The sequence below is a fragment of the Panthera tigris genome, chromosome B2, assembly GCF_018350195.1.
Source record: "Panthera tigris isolate Pti1 chromosome B2, P.tigris_Pti1_mat1.1, whole genome shotgun sequence".
Taxonomy (NCBI): Eukaryota; Metazoa; Chordata; class Mammalia; order Carnivora; family Felidae; genus Panthera; species Panthera tigris.
This window is the reverse complement of record NC_056664.1, coordinates 136,439,376-136,456,946: the sequence shown is the minus strand read 5'-3', so window position 1 is coordinate 136,456,946 and position 17,571 is coordinate 136,439,376. Positions and strand designations below refer to the sequence as shown.

The following is a 17,571-nucleotide window of genomic DNA, read 5'->3' as shown; positions in this document are numbered from 1 at the left end:
AGAACAGCCGTCACAGAGCTTTTCAAGGTTGCTCCTGTTCCCCTCACCAAGGTGTTTCTCAATGCCTTAGTGAAGGTCCTCTTATATAACTGGGACATTCAGGCAGCTCAACCTCATTAAATGTAAGTCACCACTGAATCTCAATTTTTGTCGACCAACTAAATGTTTAGAGAAAAGTGGGTTACAGAGTTAATACCTTAATGTTTAAGAACCTTTCCAAAAACAATAACATGCCTTCTTTAAAACATCACCAGAAGGTCATCTAGATTGCTACCTGCAGCAAAATATTAAAAAAAATTTTTTTTAATGTTTCTTTATTTTTGACAGAGAGAGAGACAGAGCATTAGCAGGGGAAGGGCAGAGAGAGAGGGAGACACAGAATCCGAAACAGGCTCCAGGCTCTGAGCTGTCAGCACAGAGCCTGACGCGAGGCTCGAACTCATAGACCGTGAGATCATGACCTGAGCCGAAGTTGGACGCCCAACCAACTGAGCCACCCAGGCACCCCCGCAGCAAAATATTTTAAAGATCTTATTTGTCCCCTTCTTTTTTTAATATGTTGAATTCAAAGAGTAAATATTATACTTTCCTCACACATAATTACCTTCAATAAACAACAACAAAAACACAGGCACTATCAGGGATACAGGCTCTTATGTTGCCTAAGAGGTCCCAGATTACAAATCTGAGAAGAGAATAGTACACCTGAAACTTAAATAGCTTATTAACTCGCAAGCCTATGTCAGTCCGTGACAGAGCAAATGGAAAGAAATAATAAGGTATATTAGTCTTCTAGGGCTAATGTAACAAATTGCCACTAACTAGGTGGCTTGAAACACGAAGAATTACTTCATTCTCTCAAAGTTCTGGGGGCCAAAAGTCCAAAATCTAGCTATCAGCTGTGTTAGTTTCTTCTGAGATCTCTAGGGGAGAATCTATTTCATGCTTTTATCCCAGCTTCTGGTAGCTGCCAGCAATCTGGCGTTTTGGGCTTATAGACACATTACTTCAATCTCTGCCTCCATCTTGAATTCCCTTCTTCTCTGTATCTCTATAAGGATACTAGCCAGTGGACTTAGGGCCCATGGATAATCCAGGATGATCTCATGTTCACCTCCTAAACTGTTACATCTGCAAAAACTCTTTCTTTTTCCCCCAAAAAGGTCACATTCATAGGTATAAATGACATATTTTGGAGGGGGTTGAGTACCACCATTCAACCACTACATGAGAAAAGTAGAATTCTGTATTAGGTGGGGGGGGGGGGGGTAAGGAACCCAATCAGTTAAAATAAGCAGAAGTACAACGAGCAATATGCCTTTTTTTAAAAATGTAATCATGCTAGTTCCAGTTGTGTTTTGGGGATGTAATCTCACTGCAACCCATTTCTTCTGCTAATTATAACTAAAACTTTTGGTAAAATACCTGCCCGCCTCCAGCCAAAGCAACTACCTAAGGGCTATGAAAAACACTGACCAGAGAAGTAAGAAACAGAGAGAAACAAATAGAAAACAACAAAATGGCAGACTTAAATCCAACTATATAACTACATTAAATGGTAAGGTTCTAAACAAACACTGCCAATCTATGTCATTCAGAATTTCCTAGCAGTCACAGTAAACAAATAAAAAGAAACACTTATCATGAAATATTGTAATTTCAACATGCAATCAATAATATAATTTATATATAATATATAATAATATAAATTATATATTATATAATATATAAATTATATATATTATACAATATATAAATTATATATATTATACATAACATAATTTATATTTCTAATACACAAAATATTAATGACATATATCACATTCTTTTTTGGTACTATCTTTGAAATCTAGTATGTATTTTGCACTTAAAGTATGTATCAGGTCAGATGAGGCTTAATAGCTCAATAGCTATGCGTAGCCAGTAGCTACTGTATTGGACAACAGAACTCTGAACATACCAACTAAAATTGACATCCACAGAGTAGATTAAAAAAAAAAAAAAGACCTTATCGGTCTTTAAAAATACTTGCACCAGAATAATCATGGCAGCTTTATTTGTAATTGCTCAAACTGGAAGCAACCCAAACGTCTATCAACTGGCAAATGGATAAACAAGTTGTGATGTGTTCATGCAGCTCAGCAATAAAAAGGAACAAACTATTGATATAAACAACAATGTGAATGAATCTCCAAATCACTATGCTGTGTGAAAGAAGCCAGGCAACAGATGATATGTATCATATGATTCAACTTCTATCAAATTCTAGAAAATGCAAATTAATTCTTAATGATTAAAAGTAGAACAGTGGTTGCCAAGAGAGGGAAGAGTGGATTACCAAGGGGCACAGGAGGAATTGTTTGGAAGTAATGGAACTATTTGTTTACCGTGATTGTTGTGAAGGTTTGACATATGGGTATGCCAAAGTAAACACTATAAATCCGTGAAATCTATCACATTTCATTTGGACTCTAATGAAGTTTTTGAAAAATTAATAAGTAAGAAATGAAACTAGAAATAAACAACACGCCAGACATCAAAATACCCTGCCACCTGGCAATTTTTATACTCTTTTATTTATTTATTTATTTATTAAAAAAAATTTTTTTTTAACGTGTATTTATTTTTGAGACAGAGAGAGACAGAGCATGAACGGAGGAGGGGCAGAGAGAGAGGGAGACACAGAATCGAAGCAGGCTCCAGGCTCTGAGCCATCAGCCCAGAGCCCGACGCAGGGCTCGAACTCACGGACCGCGAGATCGTGACCTGGGCCGAAGTCGGACGCTCAACTGACTGAGCCACCCAGGCGCCCCAATTTTTATACTCTTTTAAACAATGATTCTGCCAAAAACAAATGTACAGGGCATTTGGAGAAACCTAAAGAACAATTAGATAATAATTATTACAATAATAATAATTCTTAAAAAAAAATTTTTTTTTAATGTTTACTTCTTTTTGACAGAGAGAGAGACAGAGCATGAGCAGGAGAGGGGCAGGGAGAGAGGGAGAAACAGAATCCAAAGCAGGATCCTGGCTCTGAGCTGTCAGCACAGAGCCCGATGTGGGGCTTGAACTCACAGATTGCAAGATCATGACCTGAGCCAAAGTCTGATGCTCAACCGACTGAGCCACCCAGGCGTCCCAATAATAACAGTAATTCTTATAGAAATGATGACTACTGCCGGATGCTGCATACTCTGAACATTAAAAACTAAGAGGAAAGAAAAATGTTTATCCTGTCTTTCATAAACAGACTATCTCTGGGTAACCCCAGCTGAGGAAGCAAAGGTGTTCTTACAGAATATTTCCAAGTACTCAACGTAGAAGAAATGATAGAGTTTTTTTTTTTAATCACCATTTTGCAACACCTAATGAAATAGTTAAGCACAGGTTATCACTGAGTAGACTCGTGGAAACACAGGTTAAAAGGGAACATTACAATAAAGGTATTGGACTGTCATCACCAGAGCCCCCTAAGCAATTTTAGCATCGTGAAAAGAACAACCGAACACATGCCTCCTAGTATGAGCCAATGTCAAGCTCTCCATAGCACTAAGCATTCCTAACAAGAAAGTGTGTCTGGGGCATCTGGGTGGCTCAGTCCAGTTAAGCATCTGACTCTGCTCAGGTGTTGATCTTTCCTGAGAGTCAACCCAGCATCAGACTCTGCGCTGACAACACAGAGCCTGCTTGGGATTCTCTCTCCCTCTCTCTCTGCCTCTCCTCTGTTCTTGTCTCAAAAGAAAAAAGAAAAAAGAAAGCGTGCCTGGATTTAATAAAAAATGTTAGAATGAACTCCTATTTATATGAAGTATGACATCATGAAAAAACAAAGAGATAAATCTAGAATGTCAGATGTCATGTAAGACAATTGGTTCCATTTCAGTAAGAAATCAATGGCAGGAGAAATAAGGGGGGAGGGGGAGGACAATTGCTTTAGGTATAAATATGCTTAAGAGATTTAGCAATTAAAGGCCAAGTGTGGACCATGTTTGAATCCTGAGTTCAAAAGAAAGAAAGAAACAAAGAAACAAAGAAACAGAGAAAGAAAGAAGGAGAGGAAGAAAGAATACTGTAAGAAATAATTTGGGGTACAATTGTGAGCATTTAAGTATAGATGGATATATTGAATATTAGGTGCCTCAAAGTGCTATTATTGATTTTGTCACTGACAATGTACTACAGTTATGTAAGAAAATGTCATTTTTTTTAAAGACATGTATACTAAAGTATGTAATTATGAAATAACTTGGCATCTAAGATTTTCCATAAAATACTTCATCAAAAGAAAAATAATGTTTAAAATATTGGATAAAGCAAATATAGCAAAATCTTAAAAATTGATAAGATGGATGTGTATAAAATTAGGTGAAGCATTCTGTCTACTTCTGGAATTGTTTAAAGTTTTTTCCATGTGAAATGTAGAAAGTCACAAATAATATCTTGTCAATATAACAGAAAAAAAGTATCTAGTTCAAGACAGCAAACAGCTCACTCATTTGTCTTCCATCCATCCACACTGACCCTGAATGAAATAAAAGAATAAAAAGAACAAAACAAGCACAAAAAAAGGATGACTGCAAAATGAGACAGATAATAGGAGAGAGTATCTTTAGTATAGGAGAGACTGTAACAGATTTCTGGAAGACCGAAGGATGTGTGTTAATGGATGAAACCAACAAAGAAAACCAGAGCAGAAATACCCTATGTGGTTTCTACAGAGCAAACGAGATACCCTATAGGGATTCCTGCCCCAAGTCAGGAAGGTAAGCAGAGTAGGGGAGAGAACTAGTGCTGGAAAGAGGAGGTTAATTGATGATCTATATGTACAACAAAGACACTTCTTTGCTTCTTTGCCATCTCACTGAGCTCATGTAGGTAGCCCACTGAGGGTCACTGTCTGTCCCAGTTTGCCTAGGACTGAAGGGAGGAGCGGGGGAAAGGAGGAGAAACAAATGTTATGACTCTTCCTAAAGAATTTTAATGAGCCTTTCGGAGGAAGCTATGGTTTCTAGTGTCAATGTTGGTGCCCAAGAACAAAGGTCTCCTCAAATAGGTAATTGAGTAACCTGGAACTGGACAATCACTCGAAGTAATGGCTGTTCAGTGACACACAGCCCATGCTTCCTCACGGAGAGCTCTCAGTAAAAATTACCATTCAGGAAAAAGAGTAGCAAGAATAAAGACATTTATATTCAACGGAAAGGAAACCCACACCACGTCTTCGGTCTCTTTTCTTCAATGTAAAGAATTTCCAGCTGTTTGAGAATGAATTTCCAGCTATATGAGGATTGGCAGTTTAAAGTAGAAGAACCAACATAAGTACATAAATAAGCAAAAACTGTGCTCAGAGGTGACCAAGATAATTCAGAAGGCCAGATTAATATCTGGAGAGAGGTTTAAGAAGTTATTGTGTCTATAAATAAAACCAGAAGAGCATGAAAAGCAAAATGGAAGAAAGAATGCTTAAAGGTTAAAATTATGATTGCTGAAATAAAAAATTAAAGACCAAAAATAGCGTCAGATAATCTTGCAGAATGTCTGTTAAAGAGAATTTAAAAAAAGAAAAAGAAAAAGAGCAGAAGAGACACAGAAGCCAAGCAAGCAGAAGATCTAATATTCAATAAATATTCTCCCAGAAAAAGGGAACAAAGATAATGTAGATGTGTAAGTGTTCAGTAAAAAGGTAGAATAGAATGTCTCAGTAATAAGAAAGACGCAATTAATTAAAAAAAAATAAAATGTATTAAATAAATACATTATCCTATTGAAATTCCAAAAGATTGAAGAAAAAAGAAAAGATTTTAAACGTTATTTGAAAGAGGAAACAACACCCACAAAGAACAGAGACTCAAACTAAGACTGGAGCTTTATTAGATTCCTCCTTTATGTTACCAAAATTTTTAAGACAATTTATTTCAAAATTTCATGGAAAAATTACATTAAGAGAAATGTTTTAGGTGTGTTGGGCAGAAACATAATGCAGTTGCCAAAGTGGGGATTCATAGCCTCTTAATTAGTTTTCAAATCTAAACCACTTTGTTAACTCTGAGTCTTTAGACTGAGAGTCTATAAAGGGTTTCTTTGAAGAAGGGCCTTATACGTATAGTTGGCCATAAGTAAAAACTGTGAATCATTCCCTGAAATTTCTCCAGAGAACCTGAGGCTATTTACTCCCCAGATTACTGGAGAAAGTTGAATAGCCAGTCCTTTCAGAAGAGATTTGATTCTGTCCTGAATCTGGGGACCCCAAAACACTTGATCCCATAGTCAGAGCAGGGACTTATGGAGTCAGTGACAGTCTTGTCTATGTCTATCTTCGAGGGCATGATAGATATACAGGAGTTTGCTCTACTTCTGTATATATTTATGAGCTTTCCTAATAACATATTTAAATATTATCCCAAAGTTCCAAAATGTCCAGTGGAAACAGATATAATTAGCATTTGGTAGAATCTCAAACTCATTCCCTGATACATGGAATGAAGTCCATTTTGGAAGAAAAGGAAGACTGGAAAGTGCTAGAATTGAATGGCTCCCACATCCTCACACTCTCCTCCAAGATAGTGAACAGTAGGAATGCCACGTACCTGGAGAATTGTCAAGATTAGTGCCACCATTAAAGACTTGCGAGGTGCAAGGCTAGTGATTCCTACCATATCCTCATCTAACAAATCTGATTTAGCTGAGCAAAAGCCAGATGGGTTACACAGAGTGGCAGTAGGTTATCACTACTTTAATCAAGTAGCAAAACTAATCACTGCTGCATTTCCAGATGTGGTATCTGCTGGAGCAAATAAAAACAGCCCTTGATATGAAGGTACTGGCTTGGCAATTTTTCCCATCTCATCAGTGAGGGAAGAGTAGAAGCAATTTGCATTTATATCGTACAGGCCAGAGTATACTTTTAATGGATCTTATCCATTCTTCTGCTATCATAATATGTAACTCAAGGGGACATTCGGAATACCACATTGATCCATTACATTGATGACATTATTCTAATTGGACCTGGTGAGAAGGAAGTAGCCAGCACCTTAAATTCCTTAGTAACACCTATTAATTAGCCTGAGATGGGAGATAAACGTTACTGTAAGCTCTGCGTCCTGCCTCACTGGTTAAGTTTCTATGGGTCCAGTGATATGAGGCACATCAGAATCTCTCTTCCAGAGTAAGAGACATGTTGCACAGCCCAATATGGAGCAAGGAGAGTAATATGTGCTGAGCCTTAGATTTTAGAGGTAATACACATCTCATTTGGTCAAGCTTCTCCAGCCCATTTACTTTATGTAACCTATAATGTTGCTTGTTTTGAGTAGGGCTCAGAGAAAAAGAAGATCTATGGCAAGTCCAGGCCATGACAGTTGCCCTGATCTGTGAGCTTTATGATGCAGTAGGTAGTAGAAGTATCCAGGGCTGACAGAGATGCTGTATGGAGTCTCTGAAAAGTCCCAGTAAGAGAATGATAGTGCAGACTCTTAGGGTTTGGGAGTAAGGTCATGCCTCCTTCTACCAACCACCATTCTTGATTGGAAAAGAATTTTCTTGGCTCTGATAGAAACTGAACATCACACCAGGGGACCAGATATATACAAGGTTGGATAGTGTCCCCCAAATCCGTGTCCTTCCTAGACTTCAGAATATGACTTTACTTGGAAATAGGGACATTGCAGATGTAATTAGTTAAGATGGGGTTATACTTGAGCATGGTGGATCTTTATCCAATATGACTGGTGCCCTTGTGAGTGGAGAAAAGACACAAAGACACACAGGGAGAAACACCATGTGACAGCAGAGGTAGAAGTTAGAATATGTGTTTACAAGCCAAGAAATGCCAAGGATTGTTGTCCACACCAGAAGCTAAGGAAAAGGCATAGAATAGATTCTTCCTTAGAGCTTTCAGAGAGAACATGGCCCTGCCAACACCTTGATTTGAAACTTCTTATCTCCAGACTCTGAGACAATACATTTCTGTTTTATGAGGCCACCTGGTTTGTGGGGGTTTTGTTACAGCAGCTCTAAGAAACTAATACTATAGACAAGCACACAATCTGTTACACACCTTGGATGCAACCATAAACCTGTGTGTGAACAGCAGCATGTCATTGTAAAATGGAAGTGTTATCTGTGAGATAGATCTGGCTCCAAGAGCTCTGGAGGGCATTATCAAATGCACGTGGCTCAGCGTCTCATTCCACCTGCTCCTATCGCTTTGCTGTCTTTTCCTTATCCCACACCTATGACGTCATGGGGAATTTTCTAACACGTTAAAGGAAAAACTTGGGCCTACTTCCAAGATCAATTGCTGATATGCCAGCACAGGTGAAAGGAGCAGCCACTGTACTTAGGCCCACTCAGGGGGGAAGGAAAATCCTCCCCGTCGGCAGACATTGGAGTGCTACATACATTTGCTTTGTGTGGAAGGAGAGATGGCCTGGGCTGTCGAACTACACTGATTTATGGACAAATGAATAGATTGGTCAGCTGGTGTGGAACTTGCAAAGAACCAAGTTAGACAACTGATGACTAGAGGGATGCCTGGGTGGCTCAGTTGATTAAGGGTCCAATTTCAGCTCAGGTCATGATCTCGCGGTCCATGAGTTTGAGCCCCATGTTGGGCTCTGTGTTGACAGCTCACATTCTCTGTGTGTGTATCTTTCTCTCTCAAAAAATAAATAAGCATAAAAAAAAATGATGACAAGAAAATCTGGACAAGAGCCATGTAGATGAATTCTTTGGAAAACGAAGAAAGTGTGAAAGTATTTGTTTTCTACCAAATGCCTACCAGAGGGCATAGCTGGTGAAGGTTTTCAGTAGTCGAATAGACAAAATTGGTTTTCCTGTGGAGGTAGTGAGTCTCTTTCCCTTGCCTTGTGCTTGCTTAATGATCTATTCTATGTGCAAAGTGATCAGATGGCAGAAAAAGAGGCTATGCATAAAGGCAATAGCATGGGCTTCCCGCACTAAGGCCAGCCTGTTGACTACAACTGCCCAATCTGCAAATGGCAGCAGCCAACTCTGATATCTCTGATAAGTCTGACACGGCATCTGTGATTAGGGGGCACAATTTGTAGCAAAGAAAATTGATAATCACTTCATACCCATGAAATCCATTAACTTTCAATGTGCTTCATCACCCAAATGTAGCAGTCTTTTTTTTTTTTAATGTTTATTTATTTTTGAGAGAGAGAGAGAAAGTGTGTGTGTGTGAGCAGGGAAGGAGCAGAGAGGGAGGGAGACACAGAATCTGAAGCAGGCTCCAGGCTCTGAGCTGTCAGCAGAGAACCCAACGTGGCGCTCAAAGTCATGAACTGCGAGATCATGACCTGAGCCGAAGGCAGATGCTTTAACTGGCTGAGCCACCCAGGCACCCCCCAGATGTAGTTGTCTTGATCAAACAGTGATATGAAATGCTAAAGTCCTAGTACCACATGAGCTGGGAGACAATATCCTGAGACTGAGGTATTGTCTTACAGAATGCAGTCTGTGCCTTAAACCAGAGATCAACAGATGCTACATTCTCCCCTATAGCATAGCCATAGTGCACAGGTCTGGAAATTGAGGCAGCAATTCCCCTTACTATAATCTAATTTCCACTGAAAGAATTTCTGCTGAAAGTCTTTATAGCCTTAGATACTGTTGCTTTGAAACTCTTACGGCCTGGAAAAAGAAAGTGTCTACCAGGTTGTGATACAATGAACTGGAAACTGATTACTGGCCATTGTGGGCTCCTCATGCTTCTGTAAAAAAGGGGCAAAGAAAAGGGTTTCTTCAACTGAGCATTATAATTGTCCCAATTCCAGAGGGCATTTGGGTTTCTATTGTTCAATGGGATGTGATGAGCTATAATTGGAACCTAGGAGGGGATTAACTGGAATCCTTTAATACACACTCACCGAGTAGTCCTAAATTGAGTCCTTCAGCTGGACAAGACAAGCCCATCAAGTACTCAGATTCTTCAGGAATCAGGGTTTGGGTCACCTTCCCGAGAAAAACCCATCCAGCTAAGGTGCTGGCAGAGGAAAAGGACTTAGGTCTCATGGCTGTAGCAGCTATGTTACCAAAGCTTCTTCCCCTACTTTTGCCCCCCAGGTACTTTTTACGAAGAACACAAGTCTAGCTAACACGTAGGTTTCAGAAGAGTCTGACTGGATTGACATCACCTCACACTCAATATGGTAGCTGGTGGGATACCTGATTCATTTGCCCACATTGAGAGGAGATTTAGACTCTTGGGCAGGGAAATCTGGCTGTTGAGTCTGTGAAAGTCTCATAAAAAATAAACAAACAGGGGCACCTGGGTGGCTCAGTCGGTTAAGCAGCCGACTTCGGCTCAGGTCAGGATCTCGCGTTCCGTGAGTTCAAGCCCCGCGTCGGGCTCTGTGCTGACGGCTCGGAGCCTGGAGCCTGTTTCAGATTCTGTGTCTCCCTCTCTCTGACCCTGCCCCGTTCATGCTCTGTCTCTCTCTGTCTCAAAAATAAAATAAACATTAAAAAAAATTAAAAAAAAAAAAAAATAAATAAATAAATAAACAAACAAACAACAACAAAAAAACAAGCTAACAGGGGGTGCCTGGGTGGCTCAGTCAGTTAAGCCTCTGACTTAACTGCTCCAGCCCCGAATTGGGCTCTGTGCTGCCAGGTCAGATCCTGCCTCCCTCTCTCTGCCCCTCCCCCATTCATGCTCTCTCTCTCTCTCTCTCTCTCTCTCTCTCTCTCTGTCAAAAATAAATAAACATTAAAAATTTTTTTTAAAAAAAGCTAACAAAATATCAAGGAAATTGTTGATTCCTGAGAAACCAGGAAATTGTATGGGGAATGATGAGTAGTCACAGAGTAATCTATGACTCAACTGTATACTCCATTCATCTGGTCATAGTAATATAAATACTGGATATTTACCAAACTAGAATTCAGATTATATGCCATTACGAACATGAAAGACAGGAAGTGTATGTGAATATAAGAGAGGTGAAAACCTCTCTAAGATAGAGTTAAATGCTCATTTTCCATGGTGAGAAGTCAACAGATAATGCCCCAGTATCCAAATCAGGAAGCATGTTATTTAAAGATATGAAGGTAAATACAAATCACACATACCTATAAGTATTCCAATTTGATGCCTTTGGGGAGAGAGAACAACAGGAAGTAATACTTCTGAGGATTTGAGTTTTCTTTTCATTTTGCTTTAAAGGACACAGGACATTAAGCAGGAAATAAAGGTATCATCAGACTGTAAGCTGATTTGGGTGATTCCCCTCACACTCAATCGAATCAAACATCCTGGAAAAAAAACACATGCAGTTGGAACAACAATGACTTTCAAAGTAATCCTTTGGCTTTTACTCTTTACCAATGTTTGACCCAGCAAATTTTCAAGTTAGTCCAACTGTATTCATTTTCATGTTTCCTTCCTAATTTGCTAAGTGCTAATGGGCATAGATTTTGGTATAACAATAGAAAAAGAAGTTAAAATTAATTGTAAGATTTATTATCAATGTTAATTTCTCATTGTAAACCCCTATCAAATAAACACACAGGTGGTTGGATTGGTTTAGATGTGAAGCTGGGACTTACTAATTTTTATCTTTAGTTCCTGACGAACACTAGGTAAACAAAGAAGTATTTTTGTATGTCTACTGTGATAAGGATTTTCAGGATATAATGAGAAAGTATTTTTACCAATGTCCAACAGGTTTTAAATTTTGTGTGGTTTTGTTGTATTTGTTTGGAGGTCTGGATCTCATCTCTAACTCTATTGGCATGACATTTTCCCTTAAAATTACCTACAGATGTTCCCATTTCATCAAATTCAAATAGCAAAGTCAACAGAATATCTCATCTGTCCTTTTTTTTTTAAAAGAAACTGTAATAGTTTATGGGGTGCCTGGCTGGGTCAGTCAGTTAAGCATCCGACTTCAGTTCAGGTCATGATCTCACGGTTCGTGAGTTCAAGTCCCTAGTCGGGCTCTGGCTGACAGCTCAGAGCCTGGAGCCCGCTTCGGATTCTGTGTCTCCCTCGCTCTCTCTGTCCCTCCCCCGCTTGTGCTCTCTCTCTCTCTCTCAAAAGTAAATAAACATTAAAAAAATTTTTTTTAATTTGAAAAAAATGTAAAAGAAACTACAATAGTTTCAAAACTTGTCCGATCCAAATCTGCATTGTCAGTGTTCAGCTCTTATGTGGGCCAAAGAAAGTATGGTTGTCCTCTTTAAAACTGGCTGGATGTCCTCATCACCTGAGTTTATTTAAAATACAAATGTCAATACCTTATCTAAGTCCTGAAGAATCAAAATGTAGGAGGTTGGGGGCCAAGAAAATGTATTTTTAGCAATAAATAAATTAAGATATAAATTGTATTATTCAAGTGTATTTTTCTAAGTTTTGTGATTTACATAATAGCAATGATTTTAAATACTATATATTCACTTTGGGGAACTGAATTCCAAAAGCTATACAGTTTGTAAAGTAGTGCTTTTTTAAAATTTCTGTTATGTTTCCCTCCTTCAAAATAAATTGCCTTTAAAATAATCCCTTCATGGGGTGCCTGGGTGGCTCAGTAAGTTCAGCATCCAACCCTTGATTTTGGCTCAGGTCATGATCTCATGGTTCATGAGATCGAGCCACATGTTGGGCTCTGTGCACTGACCTGGAAGCCTGCTTGGGATTCTCTCTCTCCCCCTCTTTCTGCCCCTCCCCCACTTGCACTCTCTGTCTCTCAAAATAAAAATATATATAGAAGTAAAAACAAAAGCTTTAAAATGATCTCTACACATGCACATCATCAAGTAATAACTCAGACATGGTGATTCTCGAGGGCAGTAATTGAGATCCCAAGAGAAAGGGCACCAGAAATGAGCATGGAGGAAGTTAACCAAGAAAAACAGACAAACAGCAAACAAATGAAGTAATCAAAGCAAATCACTGCAATGCCTGAAAATGTAGGAAGAGGGACAGAGCAGGGCACAGTGGAAGTGACACGAAAGATTTGTTTCCTGGAATTGTATTGCAAAAGATTAACCTAGTGGAGAATGTCAGACTTTCTGCTGCAGCTGCAAATTGGAGGAGACGGGAGGCAGAGAAAGAAACAGGAGTGGTGCTGGTATCCAGAGAAAATGAAGGAAGGACAAAGTGAAAGAAACAACCACATGTAGAAAAAGGCCTTCTTTTTGTTAAAGGACAATATTATTCTGCTTGTCACTCAGGTTCAAGACTTCTGATTTATTGATTCTTCTCTCTCAGCCTCTATATTCAATCAGTTGCTTAGTAATTGTGCCTTTTCTCTATGAAATGTCTTTTTTTTAAGTTTATTGATTTATTCTGAGAGAGAGAGAGAGAGCACACACGAGCAGGGGAAGGGCAGAGAGAGAGAGGGAAAGAGAGAATCCCAAGCAGGCTCCATATTGTCAGCATGGAGCCCAACACGGGGCTTGAGCCCACAAACCATGAGATCATGACCTGAGCTGAAGTCAAGAGTCAGACAATTAAGTGACTGAGCCACCCAGATTCCTCCGAAATGTCTCTCTTATCCATCTTCTTTTCCTTGTCACTACCAGCACCTTAGTGCAGGTCTCAATTTCCTCCTACCTAGACTCTTAGAACAATATTCTTGCCTTTGATTTCATACCCCTCTGTTATGGGCTAAAATGTGCCTCCTCAAAACTCGTATGTTGAAGCCCTAACTCACATGACTCATGTCATTTTGGAAATAGGATGTTTCAAGAGTAAATTAATGTTATATGAGGTCATAGGGGGGTGGGTCCCTAATCCAATATGATTGGTGGTGTCCTTATAAGAAGATGAGGAGATACCAGAGATGTGTGTGTGTGTGTGTGTGTGTGTGTGTGTGTGAAGACACAGTGAGAAGGTGGCTGTCTGCAAGCTGAGGAGAGAGGCCTCAGCAGAAACCAGTCTCGATCTGGAGACTTCCAGCCTCCAGAATTATGAGAAAATACATCTCTGTTGTTTAAACCACCCAGTCTGTGGTGTTCTGTTATGGCGGCCTTAGATGACTAATATGCCTTCACGGTGAAGGTGGCAAAAAACTTTTTAAAATGTGACACCTATGGTTACTCTCCTTCCTGCAAATTGTTAATCACTCCCTATAGAGATGTCTTACTCTGGTCTTTAGGGGCATTCTTCCCGGGTTTACCTTATGCCATTCCCGTGTTTCAAAAAGCAGGTCTCCTCACCATTTCTACACATCCCAAATAATGTCTCATTTCCATGTCTTGTACAGTCTGTGCTTCTCTATCTGGGAAGGCACACCTTTTCTCCAACCCCAGTAACAGTCAGGAACAGCAGGAATCTTGTCTGAAGAAGTCCTAGGGAGCAACCTCCAGTATAGTGACCAGACTCAATGCTTCATCAGAAAGTCATTGGAACAGCCCCTTAAGCTACAGAGGCTACAGAAGACCCAAGTAGATAAAAACACCTTCTATATTTTATTATTGACATTCAGGTCCTGTTAGCACTTGAGTCTTTGACAGAGATAGCCTCTGGGTGCATTGTTTCAGGGTCTTAGCTTGCCTGGCTTCCAGTCATATGAACTGCTCTACTCCTCAGTTGAGTTTTGCCTCCATCTCTGAGACCAGCTCTGGCTTAAGAGACGTTATTCTGACTCTCCAGAATATCTTGGTGATGTGTTAGTGCCTTGACTCTCTCTAACTAGATCCCACTCTGAACCAATAAGTTGCTGCCTTCTTCCACAATGATCAAATTACTGCCCAATATGAAAGCCCATTAGAATCCATATTATGATCCATGCTCCTAGGTATCCCTGATGCCTCTCTGTCTAGATCTGTGCTGATCATCTGTCATAGATCTGCCAATCATTTTTTCTCAGTCACTCTGGCACCACCTTGATTCACTTCGGATCTCATTCTGAGTTGAGAAACATTATTCTATCCATCTTGATTGGCCCAGAATTTCACTTGCTACTTAGACCTGTTAGAACTGAAATGATGTTTTCATGGAATCCTTTGGAAACACTCTGCCAGTCTTAATGTGTCTATCTCTCATGTGTCAATAAATCCTATAATCTCTCACTTACAGATATATTCACAGCATCTGCTCTGTCATCACCATAGTCCAATCCACTCACAATCTTTTCTCACTGGTGTTACTACAATGGCCTCCTAATTAGTCTTCCTGCTTCTGCCTTTGATAATTCAGGCTACGATCAACGTATTAGCCAGGATTTTCTTAAAATTCAAGTTATGTCGTACCATTCTTGTGCTCAGGACTCTCCAGTGGATTTCCACATCATCGAGATTAGCACCAAAGTCCCTGCAATGATCTCCCAAGACTAACGGATCTGTCTTTCACTACTAGCTGCTATTTCTCTGACCTCATCTTCTATGACTATCCCCATCACTCATTGAGCTCTAGCCATGACAACTTCCTTCCTATTCCTCAAATAGAACAGGGAGCTTTCAACCTCAGGGCCTTTTCATTTTCTCTTTTCTTTCCCCACAATATTTTCTCCAGATATCCCTATTGCTTCCTCATTTACTTCCTTCGCTATTTTTCTCAAAAGTTACAGTCTCAGTGCTGTTTTCTCTGGCCACATTACTTAATATTTCAAACATTTACTGGACATATTTTTGTCTTTTCTCTGCTTTATTTTTTTCTCCTTAGCAGCTATCATTGTTCAATGTAGTATATATTTGTATGTGTATCATTTATTGTCTGCTTTCCTTTCTAGAAGATAAACGTCATGTATGCAAGAACGTTTTCTGTTTTGTTCACAGCTCTAATTAATGCAAAGAATATTGCATGGCATGTACATAGTAGGTACCCAGTAAACATTGAATGAATGGATGAATGAATGAATGAATGAATGTTATGAGACTTAACTCTGCATATCTGCCTGGATTTTGAGTCCTGCCTTTTCTGTTCTAGCCTATCATTCCATACTTGTGTCCTTGTCATGACATATGAAGGCTGGAGGGGAATCTGAGGACCTAAATGTGCAGTGCAATGCGTTGGTGATCTGAATCACTCTAAACTAGCTCTAGGTGAAAATGGAAAAATAGTTCACTGGCTCTACAACCAAAACAGCTGTCACTCTGGTAGTCACCCTCGGACACATTGCAGCTCTGTGACTGGAGAGGCAAAATCAATTTTTTATATCCATTCAAAGACTTGTTGGTTTTCAGGTTTATCTTAGAACATAGCGGAATCCCAAAACTGTGCTCAAAAACATTCGACAGGGAAAATACTTTGGAGTTTAACATATCCTAGTATCAAGAAATTCTCCTTCTAGTTAATCTAAATATTTTGCGCTAATAGTAAAGCATAGTTATTTTATGCTCAAGAAAGAAAATAGGAGATCTCTGTCATCCACATGATAATCTTATATGTGAAAAATTGTTTTGTCTGGGAAGTATTCCTAGAAGTTAAACACTTTGTCCCACCAAATAGCTATTATTCATTCTGTCCGTAGTTCTTTTTTTTTTTTAATTTTTTTTTTAACGTTTATTCACTTTTTTGAGACAGAGAGAGACAGAGCATGAACAGGGAAGGGTCAGAGAGAGGGAGACACAGAATCTGAAACAGGCTCCAGGCTCTGAGCTGTCAGCACAGAGCCCGACACGGGGCTTGAACTCACGGACCATGAGATCATGACCTGAGCTGAAGTCGGCTGCTTAACCGACTGAGCCACCCAGGCGCCCCTGTCTGTAGTTCTTAATACAGGTGATGACAATAAATATGGTTAATTAAGATAAATAGTTGGTTCATGCTACTAGTCTTAGGTAAGAAAACACTCATGCACATATAGTGATATGTGTATGATAATGATATGATATGATATGATAAGTATTTTTCAGAGGCTTTGTCTGCCTTTGGAACACAAGTGGCTGCCTTAAGTATCTTAAGAGTCCTTAGTAATATTAGTGAGCAAAATACTTCTGGTCTGTAGGAAACATTGACTGTCTGCTCAGGATTTATCGCCCCTCCCCCACCTTCCTCACAGCACCGAAATTTTGATTCAGTTACTGTACAGAGTACATGTCATTTACCTTCCCAGCTCTGTTCTCTGCCCTCTGCCCTGGAAGGCTGACCAGCCTGGACCACATCAACGGGGCTCTGGCACCTTCAGGTTTCTGGTTTGGTTGGACCAATGACGAGCTACAGTAAAAACAGCAGAAAACAAGAATATAAGATTCTTACTTTCACGAGCTCCCTCCCAACCTCCTATGAAATGATCTGTGTTCCTAAATGGGTCACATCTCTTTTTAACATGCTACCCTCCACAGGACTCCTCTTTCAGGTTCTAGTAATCTCTCTGTCCTCTTTTCCCTTTGGGTCTGAGATTGGTGGTCGTTCTGCTGTTGCTTTCTCCAAGTTCCTGTGATATGCCTTATAATTCGAGTATACCCCATCCACACCTTTGTAATTTGGCCCTTTGAGTAAAACAAAAACAATAGCAAATATATCTCACCTCAAAATATCCTAATTTAGTATGTATGATTTCTTTAAAAAATTTGTTTATGTTTTTATTTTATTTTTGAGAGAGAGAGAGAGAGGAGTGAGAGTGTGAGCAGGGGAGGGATAGAGAGAGGGGGAGA

At 39.5% G+C, this 17,571-nt stretch overlaps 1 protein-coding gene across 1 annotated transcript in view; it reads right to left on the bottom strand.

Annotated features, from left to right (window-relative positions):
- Positions 1 to 17,127, bottom strand: part of MYCT1 (MYC target 1) — a 69,677-nt gene extending 52,550 nt beyond the window's left edge. Inside the window, exons 1-2 of the mRNA XM_042987351.1 lie at positions 17,023 to 17,127; positions 11,101 to 11,283 (exon numbers count right to left, since the gene is read on the bottom strand). Coding sequence (XP_042843285.1) covers positions 11,101 to 11,182 — 82 coding nt within the window. The 5' untranslated portion in view covers positions 11,183 to 11,283; positions 17,023 to 17,127. The remainder of the gene's footprint in view (positions 1 to 11,100; positions 11,284 to 17,022) is intronic.
- Positions 17,128 to 17,571: the final 444 nt, after the last annotated feature.